This window comes from Macrobrachium rosenbergii, chromosome 55 (assembly GCF_040412425.1).
Source record: "Macrobrachium rosenbergii isolate ZJJX-2024 chromosome 55, ASM4041242v1, whole genome shotgun sequence".
NCBI lineage: Eukaryota > Metazoa > Arthropoda > Malacostraca > Decapoda > Palaemonidae > Macrobrachium > Macrobrachium rosenbergii.
The window spans coordinates 30475268-30492965 of NC_089795.1; the positions used below are offsets into that span (position 1 = coordinate 30475268).

Consider the following 17698-nt stretch of genomic DNA (forward strand, 5'->3'; position numbering starts at 1 on the left):
TCTGGGAAACAATTACTGCTCAGTGCCTCAAGATCAGAAGTAAGCAGCAGCTTCCTTCTTCAGCGGGAAAATGGAAAAGAAGAAAGCGCTTGGTGTAAATTCTCGAAAGGGTTCAAGCATCAACGAGTAAACCAGAGACGCAGCATCCGAGGAGGAAGGAGAGGAAGACAAGCAACGGATGCGGTGACCGCAAGAAATTGTTTCCCAGAAAATTCAATTTGGGCCGCAAATGGCGAGGTCGTCTCTGCAAATAGAACATACATGGTAAAGTTACAAACTTTGAATCAAAACAGGTTTTTCTAAGATGTGCCCGACAAAACAAGAGGGGTGGGGAGGGAGGGGGGGGGCTTGATTTTGGAGCTTTAAGAAACGACAGAAACAGTTCGGGACATGAAAATATGAAATTGCCAATTAGGAGAAGCAACCAGATATTGTTGAAATTTTTGTATTACGGCCGCGGAAGAAAAACAGTTGCAAGTGAGGAAAAATCTTGTAGCTAGGAAGTATTAAAGGCACAGAAAATCTACTGAAAAAAATTCAAGTCAAACTTCAAGTCAAGAAACTAAACTCTAAATCATTATATAGTACATATTATTAAAACATAAAAATGCTATGGGTCATCTACTCAGTAAGAAAAAAGGATTTTCACGAGTGGAAAGTTGGTGGTCATCTACTCAATATTTTCACGAGTGGAAAGTTGAACTTGATAGAAGCCAAAATATCGTTTTGGTGTAATCAAAAGCAAACGAAATCTTAAAAGCAAGAATGGTATTAAATAAAGGAACCAGTAAACCTAGCACTGACGTGAAACTGGTTTCTTTTCAGTGAAAGTAGTAACTTCTCAACATGTATAGCCCCAGACCGATAACAATTATGAGCAGTAGGTACAAACTGCATTTTTCTGTGGAGTTATAAAAACTAGTAAATACCCACTTTGTGTCTTTCTTGTGAAGTCATTTCTGAACATTGCTGAAAATCTACATTTCCTTCTTGCTGGTTAAGTTTGAATCATAAGCTTCCATCATTCTGTGAAGCAGAAAACCAGATAAGTAAGCTCTCTCTCTCTCTCTCCAATTCGCATTTCGTTGACAGGTCATTAAATTTTGCGATCTTTCTCGGGAATTACACGACCCAGATCTGTCGTATCTTCAGGTTTCCCTCCACCTATAAAATGTGGAGCTTTCCGCCCTCTTACGTGTTCACAGATGAATATAGGTTTCGTTCATCTTAACTTTCACATACCCGAAGAAATAAAGGGTGAGAAAAAAATATAAGACAGCTTTTAAGGCGTAATCATCTCTGAAAGCAAAGAAGACATTTTACGTGAGTGCCGCATCTAAGTTTAAATTTCAGGGTAGGAAATAATCATAACTTATGAGAGAGAGAGAGAGAGAGAGAGAGAGAGAGAGAGAGAGAGAGAGAGAGAGAGAGAGAGAGAGAGAGAGAGAGAGAGAGAGAGAATGCTAGCAGACTAAGAAAGCGAAAAGGAAACCGAGAAAGCTTTTAAGAGAAAATAACCTCTGAAAGCAAAGAAAACATTAGTGCGTGCCCCACCTAAGCATAAACTTTGATGCGGGAAATAATCAAGAACTAAAGAGAGAGAGAGAAAATGGAAATGTTCCCAGCTGGTCACTGGCGTCGACTTCGAAAAGCAGTACGAAACAGCTTTTAAGAAATAATTTCTTATAAGACCAGGGATAAACACACTATATTCACCGCTTCCCAACCCATCTAAGCCTAAGCTTTAATGCTTTAGAAATAGATAATAAAAAAACTGAGGAGAAAGTAAAGGGAAAAAGATCAACTAAAACTTTTTTTTTGTCACTGTGAGAAAACTTCCACTGTGACACTCTTAATAAAAGAAAAAGAAAGAAAGAGGCAAAATCCGGTTTCTAGAATCTTTTCCCTTTTTCAGTGAGTTAGTGACTGATGTACTTCACTAGATGTTCTCATAGCAAAGCCGCTTATTTTTTCAAGAAAACAACGGATTTATTAAAAGAGGAACCACACTACTGAAGCCCTGATGTTATGTGGAGCATAATTCCTGAAGAGAGAGCAGAGAAAAGGTTCGATGATGCAACAGACTCAACGAGCAATGACTCAGACTTGATTAGGACAAGAATCTGTTAATTCGACTGTCCTCAGCTCCTCTTACATTACCTGTAATTTGATTCCGTTATTTAGAGACGGAAGACTATTGTAAAAGTGAGGCAGAATAAACACCCGGAAAATTATTCCTGACAGAGAAGAAAGGATTTTAGAATTTCCACCAAACTGATGAAATATGGATTAATGTGAAAGTCGACCCCATCCTACTCCTACGTTGTTATGGTGCAACAAAGTACTTTCTTTCCAGGTGCTTAGAATTATAGCTCTCCTACAACAGTGGCTCTCAACTTGTGGTCCATGAACCACTAATGGTTCATAATTAAATTCTGGATGGTCGACCGGACGCTCACTTATTTGGCAACAAACTGGAGATTAGTACATATATTTTTTTTTAATTTACTGAAATGCATTAAGAACTATTTTATCAACATAAATGAGTAGTCATTAATTTCATTGTATTTTTCCTAATAAAAAAATGACACTCTTCAAGTTGCCATTCTTATGTAAGAAATATATTTCAGTCCAAAATGTTTATTATCTATGCTTTATTTATCGCTGCTCAAAAGAGGAATGGTCTACGATATTTTCTTTATTGGGCTCTCGGTCCATGACCTGAAATGGGTTGAGAACCACGGTCCAAAAGTAAAAGTGCAATCTTTCCGGCTGTAATCTGGTCCTAATTAAGCACATGCTTCTCTTTTTGACAATTATAATTTTCATTCATCTGAATATTTATAAAGTTTCCTCTTTTTACGGTCGTACGAGAGATTCTCAGTGGATGAAAGAGAAAGCGAGCCTCCAATGTGACCTGTGCACTGACCGACAAGTTGATTAAAGGGGAACTAAGAACACAGTAATAAGCCAGTGAATGAAATACTGAATAGTTTTCAAGGTGACTATTCAATTTTAGAGTAAGCTGGCCTTATGACAACGCAGGCCCTTGACTTGAGGTGGCCTGTAGGTGTGGTAAGGCGTTGAAGGTCGTAAGAGGGCTGTTGTCGACCTCCGGACTCTAGCAGCCAACTAAAACGTAAAAACAACAGTTAATCTTATTCACGAACAACAGAAGGACCTGCATGTAAATCTTATTTAGTGGCCTTTATTTCGGAGAGAGAGAGAGAGAGAGAGAGAGAGAGAGAGAGAGAGAGAGAGAGAGAGAGAGAGACACTAGGAAGGAAATTAAAGTTGATGGTGGAGGATTACGAAAGAACACTGAAATGGGGAGATGAATTTGTTGCAATAGTAATGATGATGATAGCAATATCTGTGATATGGATAATAAAAACATAGTATTTATACGAGTATAATCGTTATGATATGTGAGGAAAATCACAATGATACTGAGAGTAAGAAAGATAATGATGATGAGGAAGTTGATAGTATAGTTAACAGTAACAGAAAATTATTAATTGTAAAGAAAATAAAGGTATACTCGCAAATTCATGTGGATACATATGTGTATCTTCTACCTTCACATAAAAAATCTTAGCCTTGTCCAGAGGGAATATTAGAAGCTTAAATGTTTTGGTGTGACAGCAAACCACAACACATATACAAAAAACGTAGTTATTGTCGATATTACATTTCAGGTAAGGCCCTTTGAAAGTCACCAGGTGCAAGCACAATCTCAAAAAGAACAGAGAAAATTGAAGACTTGCTTTTTTATTCCACCATAAAGTCGTTGAATTCAAACGGGGCAGAAGTCCGTGTAGGTTGACCGTAGGTAGGAAAGGCCAGCAACATCAACCCCCAACAAACAGGTGATTGACATTCGTCACGTGGTTTTGGATGATCGACTAAGTCGTCCAACAGGTACCTGAAACTATGCTTATATCTGAGACCACAGATACATAAGACTACAGGCATCATTGCTTGTAAACTATCTTTAACAGACATTCATAGAATCAGTAAAGCTGTTATGATGATGGGTATACCATAAATGTTTATAAACGAGCAACAGCTAACAGACTGGAAATCATGACACTTTAAGCTCGTTGCCCACTTGATTCGGACGATTTTTACAACTGATTGGTAACTTGCGATGAGTGTAATTTTCACCAGAAACTGACCTCTTTAGAAACAGCAATAGTCCTCAATGAATATTTTAATAAAAAAATAACACATATATATATGAAATTTTTTATCACACCATGATTTATATACAATCATGTAGCTACAAATGTCGCTACCTCGGGAATATCCCCGATGGGGAATTATCATCGAAGGGGAATTTATAAGTGATAAATGGACTGGCACTGCCGTCTCGAACCCACGACACAGATACTTATCCAGCGACTCCTGTCGACGTTCTACCCACTGAGCTATCAAGAAAGGTAAAAGTTAATGCCGAGTCTGGTGTACTTTATTTACCCATCGAGAGTGGAGGAAATTGTACTTAAGCTTATTAACCACCTCCCACCGCGATAGTTCTTTGCATATATTTGAAACACGCAGCTCTTTTTATGAAATTTTTTATCACCGTGATTTATATACAATCATGAAGCTACAAATGTTGTTAATATCAAATTCACTACCTCAGGAATATCCCCGATGGGGAATTATCACCGAAGGAGAATCGGCCTCGTGATAAATGGACTGAGTAATCGTTGAGTCTCGAACCCACGACACAGAATGCTTATCCAGCGACTCCAGTCGACGTTCTACCCACTGAGCTATCAAGAGATGTAAAGTATGCCGAGTCTGGTGTACTTTATTTACCCGTCGAGAGCCGGGAAATTGCATTTAACTTTGGCATTAACCCACCCCCCCACCATGATACCCTTGGTATGTTTGGAATATGCAGCTCTTTTTATGAAATTTTTATCACACCGTGATTTATATACAATCATGAAACTAAAATGGCAATATCAAATTCACGCACCTCAGGAATATCCTGATGAAATTATCTCCGAAGGGGAATTTGTAAGTGATAAATGGATTGGTACTGCCAAGTCTCGAACCCACATGACACAGATACTTATCCATCGACTCCAGTCGACCTTCTACCACTGAGCTATCAAGAGAGGTATAAGTTAATGCGAGTCTGATGTGCTTTACCACGTCGAGATTGGGGAATTGTACCAAAAGTTCCTTGATGTAGTGAATTTGATATTGCTTACATTTGTAGCTTCATGATTGTATATAAATCACAGTGTGACAAAAATTTCATAAAAAAGCTGTGTTCCAACGTACCAAAGAACTATCATGGTGAAGGAGGTTAATGCGAGCTAAGTACAATTTCCCCGCTCTCGACGGGTAAATAAAATTACACCAGACTCGGCATTAACTTTTACCTCTTGATAGCTCAGTGGGTGAACACGACTGAGTCACTGGATAAGTACCTTTGTCGTGGGTTCGAGACTCGGCAGTGCCAGTCCATTTATCACTTATAAATTCCCCTTCGGTGATAATTTCCCATCGGGGATATTCCCGAGGTAGCGTGAATTTGATATTGCGACATTTTGTAGCTTCATGATTACAGTATATATATATATATATATATATATATATATATATATATATATATATATATATATATATATATATATATATATATAATAATAATCATTGTCTTATAGCATACACATCTAAAAAACTGATCAACCAGAATGACGCACCACTACCGAGACCCTTTTCATAGAAGAAATCTTGTCATTTATGAAAAGAAACACGTGGGTATGAGGACCAGGTGAGATCCTCTTTAAGGAGTCGTCACCATGACCAGTGGTCATTTAACACCATCATGAATCTCATGGTCTGAACTCCGTGGCTCCTTCAATATGTTAGGTATGGAATTATCCTGACTGGATATTAATTAAAACATTATATATATATATATATATATATATATATATATATATATATATATATAATTTTTTAATTAATATCCTGACTGGATAACTAAAATATATATATAATATATATATATATATATATATATATATATATATATATATATATATATATATATATATATATATATATGTGTAATATACATATACACATATATGGAAATTTTTATCACACCGTGATTTATATACAATCATGAAGCTACAAATGTCGCCCAATATCAGAAATTCACGCTACCTCGGTATCTCCGTTGGAGAATTGTCGCCGAGGAATTTATATAAGTGATAAATGGTGGAATCGTGGGACACGAACCGCGACGAAAGCCTATTCAGCGACTCCAGTTGACGTAAACCCTCTCTTGATGGCTCAATGGTTTACGTCAACTGGAGTCGCTGAATAAATCGTCGCGGTTCGTGTCCCACATTCCAATTCATTTATCACTATATAAATTCTTCGGCGACAATTCTCCAACGGAGACATACTGAGTAGTGAATTTCGATTTGAGACATTTAGAAGTTAACTGTATTACATATATATATAATATACATATGCATACATATGTGTTCAAAAACTACAGAAGATGCACGTGAAATAACATGTCTGTTATAGTTTTTTCATATATATTTCCAGTTAACGTTCTCTCACTCTCTCTCTCTCTCTCTCTCTTTCTCTTAGCACGTCTAGTTCACAACTGAATGACCAGTGTCCTAATCCCATGCCGGTCACGAGAGGCGAAAGGGGGCGATCCCTAAAATCCAGTGCATCCATGTTGACCAAAGCAGCGAATTAAGTACAGTTGTTAGTCGAATGTTGTGGGGTGCATCTATGAGAGAGAGCACAGAAATAAAACAATGGACATAATTGTTCATTGCCTCGTCAAGCAGGTATGTCATCAACGAGGTAATCCTTACCCGGCTGGAATGAAACCAGTGAAAACATAATCGTAAGATTCTCTCTTTCATCATTAAATCTCTCTCTCTCTCTCTCTCTCTCTCTCTCTCTCTCTCTCTAACAACCTCCTCCGCCCAGTGCCCCTGCCGCCATCCATAGCACCCGACGTCCTCTATCTGTTATTCATGACTCACTCTTGTTGTTCTTGCTGCAACTATTCCTCATAATCACAGGCGCTCCCAGAGGTGCCATAAGGCTCCATACATCACACTTCCTTCCCGTCGCAGCGGCAGAAGCAGCAGCCACCGTCATAACTGCAAGACTCCATTGGCCTTTTATTAACTGGCAAACCCAGTCTCCCAGTCATCTGTTCTTGTTAGCGCGACGTTGGAAAATCTCTCTCTCTCTCTCTCTCTCTCTCTCTCTCTCTCTCTCTCTCTCTCTCTCTCTCTCTCTCTCTCTCTCTACATTTTCTCAGATACACATCGATAGCGTGATTCTTTGTGCGTATGCTCTTTCTTGAATAGATATTGACATTTCTCTTTCTTTCTCTCATCATTTAACGCGCAATCAATCTGTCTACATGTGCCTATTCTGAGCTTAAACAATTACACGTTTGTGTTAATCTTTCGTGAGAGAGTAAGAAAGTTGATAATATCTTACCCTTCGAGTAATTTTTTAGAAGAATCGTGCAACTGATGATACAAGCATAAATTTAGCACAATTCTTCTCCAAGGGATACTAATCAAATCTGCCCAATTAGTGATGAAAATCAAAATAGCGGCCATTTTTTCAAGATGGCGCCAAAATAACCACCAGTTGATGTTTTGCTGAGAAATATTTGTAGTTGTCCGATTTGCATGATCTAAGTGTGATTCCTGTGTTTTTAAACCTGCCAATGTATATTTTTCTAGTTTATAACATGGTTAAGGCACTGTATTAAAGGAGTGATTGCCGGGCACTACCAATTTATGTTGGCATCATACTGCAACAACCTACTAGTATCCCAAATGCTGCCTAATCAACCCCAAATCAGTTAGGCAGCCACATCTGAATGGACAGGATGTGCCAGCAAGGGAGAGCCGAACCAAGGATAACAGGGTTTTAGTTATCTGGATGGTGTACAGATCACACGGGACTTATGACAGTGGATGAACGATCGGACTAGGTGTATGGCATTAGTGCAAGAACCTAGTTGTATCCCACACAGAAAGTGCCTATTGTATATTACAGGACATAAGAGCCCGTTATACTATTACTGTACATGTACAGGGTGGTAAAAAAAAAGGATAACCACTCGATTCTGAACGTCATCGTAATCATGGATGAAACTCCTGCTGGACGATCATGGAAAACAGACTGGACCGAAGTGTTGCCTATGTCAGGAGGTTAAGAAAGAAGATCTAAAATCTCCCAGGCCAATCCTGCCAGAAGAGGGGATGATGGATATGAACTGAAAGAATGTTCTTCTGTTTCACTCACTTAATGCGCTACCAATCAAACTTTAGATCTGCAAGACTCTGACGAAGGTTCTGGGGATAGAGGAAGCGTTGAGAAAAAATAAGGCCACAATATCATGAGAGTTGCAGGCTTCTGTTCAACAACACAAGTTACACCGAGCTGAAAAAGAGCAAGTCCTGTAGGTACTAGTGATGAGGGCAGCAGAAGATTCCACGAAAGCTCAAGAAACTAAAACAAAGAATGCTTCTTCTGCATGAAACTGAAGGAGGAGCTTAGTGAAGCAATGACAATGCAAGTGAATAGGAGAATAAATGAATGTGCCAAAACACTCAGTGATACAAAACTTCTTGCCAAACTAAGTGCAGGAGATGTCGTAGCCCAAGAAATGAAATATCACCCTGGCTGTTTTGGTGGCATTGTATAACCGAGAACGGGCATACCTAAGGTGCAGGAGCAAGAAAAAGCACAGGAACATTGGAAGGATGCATATCCAATTGCTTTCTCTGAACTAGTCACCTACATCTGCAAGATGAAAAATGCCAGTGAGAGGCCACCGGTTGAAGCTTGCTGATTTGACCAACTTTACAAGCAGAGGCTGGAACAGCTTGGTGTTGACTCGCCTGATGTTCATCTACTTTGACTCAAGGATCAGCTGCTTTTGCACATTCCACAGTTGCAAAGCTAATCGCCAAGGACGAAGTTCTGTTGGCTATTGAAACCGATGTAGGTTCAGTCCTCCCATCAGAAGCATCCTGTTATGGTGAAACAATCCATCTAGCAAAAGCCGCTGGGATAACAAGACAAGACTTATGCCATCAGAAGTCGAATTTCAGCAGCTATTTTCATGACAACGACTTAGAAGAGCTGTGCCACCATCACTGCTTCAGTTTGTATGCATGATCGAACATGGTGCAGACATCAAGTCCCAACTCCATCATGGAGCGTCGAAATCAGACTTTACTATATCACAACTTCTACAGTACAACTGCTTCCCAAATACAAGGAAGGAACGGATGTCCACAGGCATTCCAAGGACCAGGAGCCACATTTGCAGTCTACATGGACCTGTGTGTTTGCCAAGACGAGGAAGAGGCAAATAATTGAAATGTCCATGAGAATGGGCTCAGCATATCATATGACCAAGTCCTAGAAATCTCCAGCACAGTTAGAGAAGCAGTTGTTGCACAGTATGTGGAAGATGGAATTAATCTGTCCCCAGTCTTGAGAAAGAAATTTGTTCACAACTGGAGCAGTTGACAACATAGATCATAATCCGACTGCGACCACAGCTGAAGCATCTTTACACAGTACAAGTGTGTTCATTTTCCAGCATCCAAACACAGAGGCCATACAACTCAGTTCCACCAACACAGGCAGCCCTCAGAGAACATGCAAAGCGTGCAGCCTGCAGGATGGGATCATCTGGGACCAAACAACCCACTGTAATCCACACATGAGCAGTCCAGCTGAATGGGGGTGGACAGAAAAGGAGAAGCATGGCAAATGCATTGAACAACACTACCACCAATTGCAGCAAGCTGTCAAGAATTGACAAAGTGCTCCTGTAAGAAGGTTGCAAAGGAAGATGCAAGTGCTCTCAGGCAGAGCTTCCCTGCATCACTCTGCAGCTGCATATGTGAACAGTAGCAGATCGAGAAACAGCAGCACGGTCTGCATAACTTTAAAAATGTACTGGCCGGGACAAAAGTTATGTAAAGACAAACATCTTGGTGGTCACCTGAGAAATATGTCTCAGAGTGCTTTTTAAAAAGGAAAATATAGTTCAACAGGCTTCAAAACATAGGAATCCACACTTTAGATCATGCAAATCAGACAACTACAAATATTTCTAAGCAAAATATCTATTTCGAATTTTAGTTGGGCAACCATCTTGAAAATGGTAGCCATCTTGATTTTCAATTATTGGCCAATCGGTAGATGATTAATATACCTTGAGGACATTGAGCCAAATTTGATGCCTATATCATCATTTGCACGATTTTTCTGTTATCTGCCCCGCTAAAAGGCCAAGCGCTGGGACTTATGAGGTAACTCAGCACTGAAAAGGAAATTGACAGTAAAAAGGTTTGAAACTTGCAATAGGAAGAAAACCTCGCAGTTGCACCATGAATCAATTGTTAGGAGAGGGTGGAAAGTAAGTTGGAAGAATATGAACGTGATGCAGTAAAAGGAATGAAGCCCAGTTGCAGGGGTAGAAGGGACGCTGCAAAGAACCTTAAGTAATGCCTACAGTGCACCTCATGAGGTTCTCTGACGGCACTAACCCCTACGGTGAGCGATAAAGAGCTACCGTCTTTCCTGTGACTTACACGATGCACGTAACAAGAAAAATATGACTATTATTATTATTATTATTATTATTATTATTATTATTATTATTATTATTATTATTATTATTATCGTAAGCAGACTATCTCCTCTGGAAGCTGATGATACAGACAAACCTCCTCTTCGGAGTTTGAACTGCTAACTTATGACTTGCCAGGATAACTATGGCAACAGAAGGATTGTAAGTATAGGAACCAGAAATAATAGTACGTAATACTTTGGAATCATAGCCGGCCTACTGTAACAATATATATAATTTTACCCATTCCCGCCCCACCAGCAGTTTGACGTATTCAGTTCTGCAATAGATGACGTATCTACTATAAGCAGGCATTCTCGACTAGATATTTACGATAAAGACAAAACTCTCTTTGGGGATTTGAACAGCTGTCCTGTGATCTGCCAGGCTGGCAAAGCACAGGTCAGCGATCCTTCCTTCGGAACTTTTGTTCGACCTTTTCTAGAACATTGCTGTTCTGCGTGGATATAAGCGGTCTTCCTGGAATGGAATGGAATGGAACTAAATATAAAATTTAGGCCAAGCGCTGGGACTTATGAGGCCATTCGGCGCAGAAATGAAAATTGAGAGTAAAATAGTTTTAAAGGTGTAACAGAAGGAAAGCCTCGCAGTTGCATTATGAAACAATTGTTACGAGGGTGGATAGCAAGATAGAAGAGGATATGAACGGAGGTACAGTAAAAGGAATGAAAGGGGTCGAAGGGACGCTGCAAAGAACCTTCAGTAATGCCTACAGTGCAGCATGTGAGGCACACTGACAACACTATCCCTCTACGGGAAGTAGCCTTCCTGGCCATTTATATCCGCGCACTGGTGTGTTTTTTTAACGGTAATTATAATTTAGACCATCCTGAGAAGATACTTGTTGGTTCATCTTAGGTAATTTTCAAGTCCACCGAGAAATTCTGCCACCGCCGGTAACTGTGCCTCCAGAGCTAATGATTCCCACTCACATTGAACGGTAAGACCATCCAAATTCTACTCAAGGGTTACGACGTCATTCTGCTAAAAGACAGTCGTCTATTTGCCCTGTTACTGTGCAACCGGAGATAGTCTTCCTCGCATTAAAAGGAACGTGGACAATCCTAGGTTCAAGAAATGCTTTCAAGTGCCATGGACCTTTGTCCTAATTTCACTTTTGTTTCAACTTCTGTCCATTTTTTAAATTATTAAATACTTATTAGATGTTCCTGTTTCTCGTTTCAAGTGTTTTACCACTGTATATTCGTTTTCTCTCTTTGCACTTGAGGTTATTCCGATTTTTGGGAGATTGCTTATCTTTAATAATAATAATAATAATAATAATAATAATAATAATAATAATAATATAATAATCATCACTCAAAACAGATAAATCCCACTTAGCATTTCGCTCAAGTATTTTAATCATCTCAAGTTGACAAAGCTTGAAGTCATTCCGGTAAAGAAATACTGATGACCACTTTGGAGAAGAAAAAACTCAGGAACTCGTCGAGTGTTTGAAGCCTCGGAACATACAGATATATACAGTATATATTTTTTTCTCGTAGGTAAAGCTTGACATTCCGGGAAAAGATTACGTATGTAAGCACAAGAAATCTGACACAAATATGCACCCGTGTGAAGAATAAGCATACATGCGATAAACAGATGTGCTTGCTTTAAGACACAAGTGAAAAAGAGATGCATACCCACACGGAAAATAAACGTTTCGGACACCAGCCGGGTACATGCGCACTTACTACACACACATAAAGCGTGGAAAATGGACAAGAGCGCGTACATACACAAAAAGCCTACCGTACATACGATCATAAGCTCACATATATCATGCATGAAATTAAACATTACAAAAGCATCCCAACAGAACAGACCCTGAACTGCTCAATGAAATTATGGTTATTTCTTTGAATGGCTTCCACTCTTCCGTAACTACACCAGCCTCTGCTGGTATTACAAGAAAATGCTCTGGACAATACTCTCCAGTGTTGTCTACGTTAGGCTTTCCATTCTCGCAGATACCGTTCGGAAATCATCTTGAGAATCAGTCATTTTGTACTCTTTGTCAACCCATTCAGTTCTAGATTGTGGAACCCTTTGTTCACCTTTAGTTTCTCAAGTTTAGCCTTCTTGTTAATCAAGAGGTAGGTGAGCCATCATCCAAAGTGAAGAGTCCATTAACACTTTCCGATAGTAGTCCAGCTAAAATTGGTCAGACTTACCTCTCCCTCTGTCTTTACCAGTAACCAGAAATAACAATATAGTAGTTACGAAATATTAAATCGTAATGTGAGACTGTCACATTTCCATGAAGAGCAATAAAATTCAGCAATGTTAGAAAAACATCAAAATGAACATCAAGAAATACTCGTGCCATTGTTGACTTGTACTGCAGAAAACTTACTCCATAATCATGAGAATAAAATTAACAATTCAAGCAACTGATCGCTGCTGAAAAACATTTCTTCCCGTGTGAAGGTGCTGTAAATTACTTTGGATATCGACTTCTACGATTTCATAAAATAGACCGCAATATAACGATGGATTTAGTTCCTGTATTCCGGGTGCAGTGACTTGTTCCAAGGCCGTCTGCCAGTTTACAAAAGCGAGCCAAAGAAGAGAGTAATATAAAAAAAAAAAAAATAAAAAGTTACTGCCGCCATTCCGAAAACGATGGGTGGAGATGGGTGAGAACTTTCTTAGGGGTAAAAGTAATTTTTTCCTTAATTACGTTCGTTTTCCTGTAGTCTGAAAAAAAAACTAGAAAACTGCTGCTTACCAAAAAATGACACATACCCACATGATATATAGCTTATAGTGTGTGTGTGTGTGTGTGTGTGTGTGTGTGTGTGTGTGTGTGTGTGTGTGTGTGTGTGTGTGTGTGTGTGTGTGTGTATTTGAAAGTGGATTATATACAAAGCATCAAATTCCTCTCATCACTTGACAGCAATGTGCAAATTTATGCTGAAGTTCAAGAAAATTGATTTGAGATCTTTTTATCTTTGGAGTTTTGCGTTGCTTCTTTCAAATAAATGTTAAATGCCAATTACTAGAAATGCAAATTTCTAGTAATAAATCAGAAAGGATGTTTAGAGATCCTCGTTTTTTGTAAATTACAAGAAACAACTCTCTTTTGAGACCTAAGAGAACAACAGTTTTCGACAACAACAACAATAACAAAATTATTCCAATTCTCGAACCCCAAACTCAAACAGCACAGCGTAAAGGAAGACAATCTCAACTTACTGATAAATTTTGGTGAGAAATTTATTCTCAGTTTATAATGACCTTGAAAAGCGCCTGGAATTGCAATTCTGATTGATTGAATGTGATTACAATTGTAAGCCGTGTTAATCTTATTAATGCACTTCAAAGAAAAGCCCAATTGTAATGGAGAAAAAACATTATGTCCAGATATAATGGGAAAACACTGTTTTGTTTCGAATAAGTGTTCAAAAATCAAAGATAAGCACTGAATAGAAATCTTTTTAGGCATAAATGAACTGCTGTAAATAAATAGGCTTTTGCTACTGAAATATTAACACAGGTAATAAGAACAAAATCACTAAGATATTTCTTTTCCTGATATTTTCTTACCTTACTAACCTACGAAAAGTCTGCTTTAAAATGGAATGTAGGCACCGGTTACGTTTTTTAAGTATACCTATGTTTAATGCCTATACGAATTTAATACTGTAAATGAAGTTTCTATATTGTCATTATCATTATTACTATAAACAATTTTATTATCTTTTCAGCCATGAGACACAAATAAGTAAAATATCTGTATATAATAAATACCTAAGGGTGATGTGCCCCGTTAAAACCATCGTGCAGATCTTCTAATCATGGTGGTTTGAAGTCTGCCAATTCTTAATGAATGGTCAGATGACCTTCAACCAAAGATTATTAGTTGAGTTGTAACTACCAGCTAGCTTGCAACTTTTCTCTAATGTTGGAATGGATCACTTGCTGAAAACATCTGTATAGGATGTTTATATGTCACTAAATAGCGAGTGACAATATATTTAGCCAAGGACACAGGAAAAATAAAAGGAGTACCAACGCGCTTTCATGTTCTTTCAACCTTGAAAATGTTTTGAAAGAACACGAAAGCACTTGGTACTCGTTCTTTTATTTTTCCTGTGGCCTTGGCTAAATAAACCTATATAGGATATTTATAAAATCCTATGTCCTATTGACCTGCTCTCTCATGTCCACCTATACACGAGCTGGTGCCCAACAACAACTCGTCATGATACAAACGTTTACATCAAAACTACCAATCCTGCACTTTTGTAACAACAGGTGGCGAGAGGGCATCAACTGATTTAGTGAAGATAAAACACTTCTGGAATCACAATATTAATTATGCAAAATTAACCAAAACATCCTGTGTTGAAAACATATTTCAGAGCCTCTACCGCTGCTTATAACTTTGCTGTGAAGATGGAGCAATTTGAGGTAATTAACTCTGCTGTTAAGATGGAACAACTCAGGTAATTTTTTCTTGTTATAAGATTAAAGAACAGTAAATTGTCTAAATATAATTTTAGTCATAACGGGAAAGATTATTCTTTGAGCATTATGGTTTGTAACTGACATTCATGTTACTGGTTCTTATAATTGGCTACCTAGGACTTATACCCAGATTTACACAAAGCTCTAGAAGCAGAGCTTGGCATTACAGTAGGCTTTCAGCTTACTTGAAATCAGCTATTCAAATTCCGTGAGTGAGGAGGCATGCCATTAAAACTCACTATTCTTTCTCCTTAAGTTCTCTGAGTAAACAAAACTTTAGTCAAAGTACTACTGGGATAAGTAACAGAAGATCAGTTCAGATATGGTAAGGAGAGATAAAAGGAGCACAGAGTACGAGAGAGCCTTGGTAATTTAGTTTAGAGCAATTACCAAGGAGTGGAACATGCTCCCTGCCCAACGGCAAGGTTCCAAGAGCCTGTAAAGTCCCCGCTCAACGGGTTTTCTTTAGTGAACCTCACGTTTTCTTTGGTGCCTTTTTCTCCTGACCTTAGGTCCACCCTTGCCATAAAGCTGCCGCTGTTCACACACCACAACCCGTCATCATGGCTCTACAGGGTCGATGGGCAGTTCAGGTTGGCAGGCCTGACCGACGAAGTGCTGCAGGAAGACATCGTAATTAATGCCCTCCCGGAGGTTTACAGGAAGATGCGCCCGTGGGTGTCTGCCGCAAAGTCCAGCCACCTACCAGAAGCTGAAGGCCTCTCTCGGCCGAGACCTGCTCTCTGCTGATCCCGAGAGTCAGCGCCGTGTCCTCGACCTTGCCAACAACCCCAGCACGACCAGAACCTCCTGGAGACGAACGTCATCCAAGACCATCCTACCCGGGACGAGACAGCGGCAGGCAGGCACGGATAAGCCTGTCGAGGAGATCTTTCTCCCGATCAGCTCCTCCCAGAGGTTCGACCCAGATCTTGGAGGCCTTACACCCTGCCCCTCGAGACCTGATTAAACGGCACAGCAGCTGATAGACTCACAAAGGGCAGTGAAGCGGCATCCACACCGCACACCCCATCAACTCCCTCCAGCCGTAGGAAACCCAAGAAAGAGGAGATAAACGCCCGTCGTCAGGAGGCGGCCACTTCATCACCAGAAGCAATTGCCAGGCCTTGCTACCACACTGGCGGTACAGCAAGGACGCCGGAACGAGCCCCCTGCCCTTTGCCCATCCAAAACATGGGGGCAGCGGTGGCCAACAGCACAGGCCGCCGCATGGGCAGAAAGCACCCAGGGAGCCCGCACCAGTAGGTTTCTACGCCCGCGACACCATCTCCAGCAGGATGATGCTGATTGACACTGGGGCCGTGCGCTCAGTGTTCCGGCCGTCCAAAGAGGACCGCAAACGCCCGTCAGACCCGGCTGCCTCCCTGACGGCCACCAACGGGTCCCCCATCCTCTCCTACGGCACCAAGCTCCTGTCGGTCTCCATCCTAGGCTGGAGGCACAAGTGGAGCTTCATCATCGCGGATGTGAGATGAGGACCCCACTCCTGGTTGCGGACTTCCTGGCCCACTTCGGACTGGCAGTCGACATCGGCTGCAAATGCCTGCCAGTCCTGGCGACAGGCCGTGGCCACAGTCTGTTCTGTCGCTCACAATTGCAGTACACCTCACTTCTGAAGGAATTCCCCAAGGTATTCAAGCCGAACTGTGTCAGGTGCCCGGCGCCCCTGCCAGACACGGAGTTTACCACCACATCAAAACGAAGGGCCACCCGAGGCATGCAAAGCAAAGTTCTGGAGGCTTCCCCCTTGGCACCTTCAGGAGGCCAAGGATGCTTTCGCCGAGATGGAGCGTATGGGCATGTGGCAAGGCCTCCAGCCCAGTGAGCCTCCCCCTTCACATGGTGCAGAAACCAGACGGCTCTGGAGACCTTCTGCGGCGACTACAGGCAGCTCCACCTCACCCAGAACCAGATCACTACCCCTCTCCCATCTTTTAAAATCCTACTTCCCAGGTACCAGTAGCTCCAGAGATATCCCCAAACCGCCATCATGCCCTCGGTCCTACGTCTTCTTCTCCACCCTTGACCTGAGGAACGCAGGGGTGACTCCAGACTCTGATGGACAGCATCCTTTGGGGACCCTGAACTTCTGCGTCTATTGCGATGACATTTTAATTTTTTCCAGATCCCAAAAGAACACCTGCGACACATCAGGAGGGTCCTGCAAGCGCCTGCAGGAGAACGGCCTCGTCGTCAGGTTTGACAAATGAACCTTCAGTGTCGAAAGAGTCGACTCCATGGGCCACAAGGTATCCCCAGGAGGTGTCCACCCACGCACATCAAAGGTCGAAGCCGTTGCCAGGTTCCCCACCCCTACCTCTGTCAGGGCTGTACAAGAATTCCTCGGGATGGTCAACTACTGCAGGAGTTTCATCCCCGGGGTCGCACACACCATGGCCCCCTGACAGAGATCCTGAAGGGCCATCTGAAGACCCAGTGGGGGTCCCGACAAGCAGCGGCCTTCCCCTGACGCCGCCGCCTAGCCAAGGCAAGCGCCTT

The 17698-nt window shown here is 40.9% G+C and overlaps 1 protein-coding gene and 1 long non-coding RNA gene across 3 annotated transcripts in view; one reads left to right on the forward strand and one right to left on the reverse strand.

Annotated features, from left to right (window-relative positions):
- Window positions 1-1460, forward strand: part of LOC136835888 (uncharacterized) — a 188232-nt gene extending 186772 nt beyond the window's left edge. Inside the window, exon 4 of the long non-coding RNA XR_010852272.1 lies at window positions 1-1460. This exon is cut by the window's left edge and continues 152 nt beyond it. This is a non-coding gene — a long non-coding RNA (uncharacterized lncRNA).
- Window positions 1-17698, reverse strand: part of Lkb1 (Lkb1 kinase) — a 285218-nt gene that overhangs the window by 18726 nt on the left and 248794 nt on the right. Inside the window, exon 9 of one of the 2 annotated variants that reach the window (XR_010852271.1) lies at window positions 1-244. This exon is cut by the window's left edge and continues 20 nt beyond it. Coding sequence is in view for 1 of the 2 variants with exons in the window: in XM_067099732.1 (XP_066955833.1) it covers window positions 3906-3931 (26 nt within the window). In the remaining variant the exon portion in view is untranslated. Of the gene's footprint in view, window positions 245-3785; window positions 3932-17698 lie in introns of those variants that run through there. The other variant, XM_067099732.1, reaches the window with a different exon arrangement.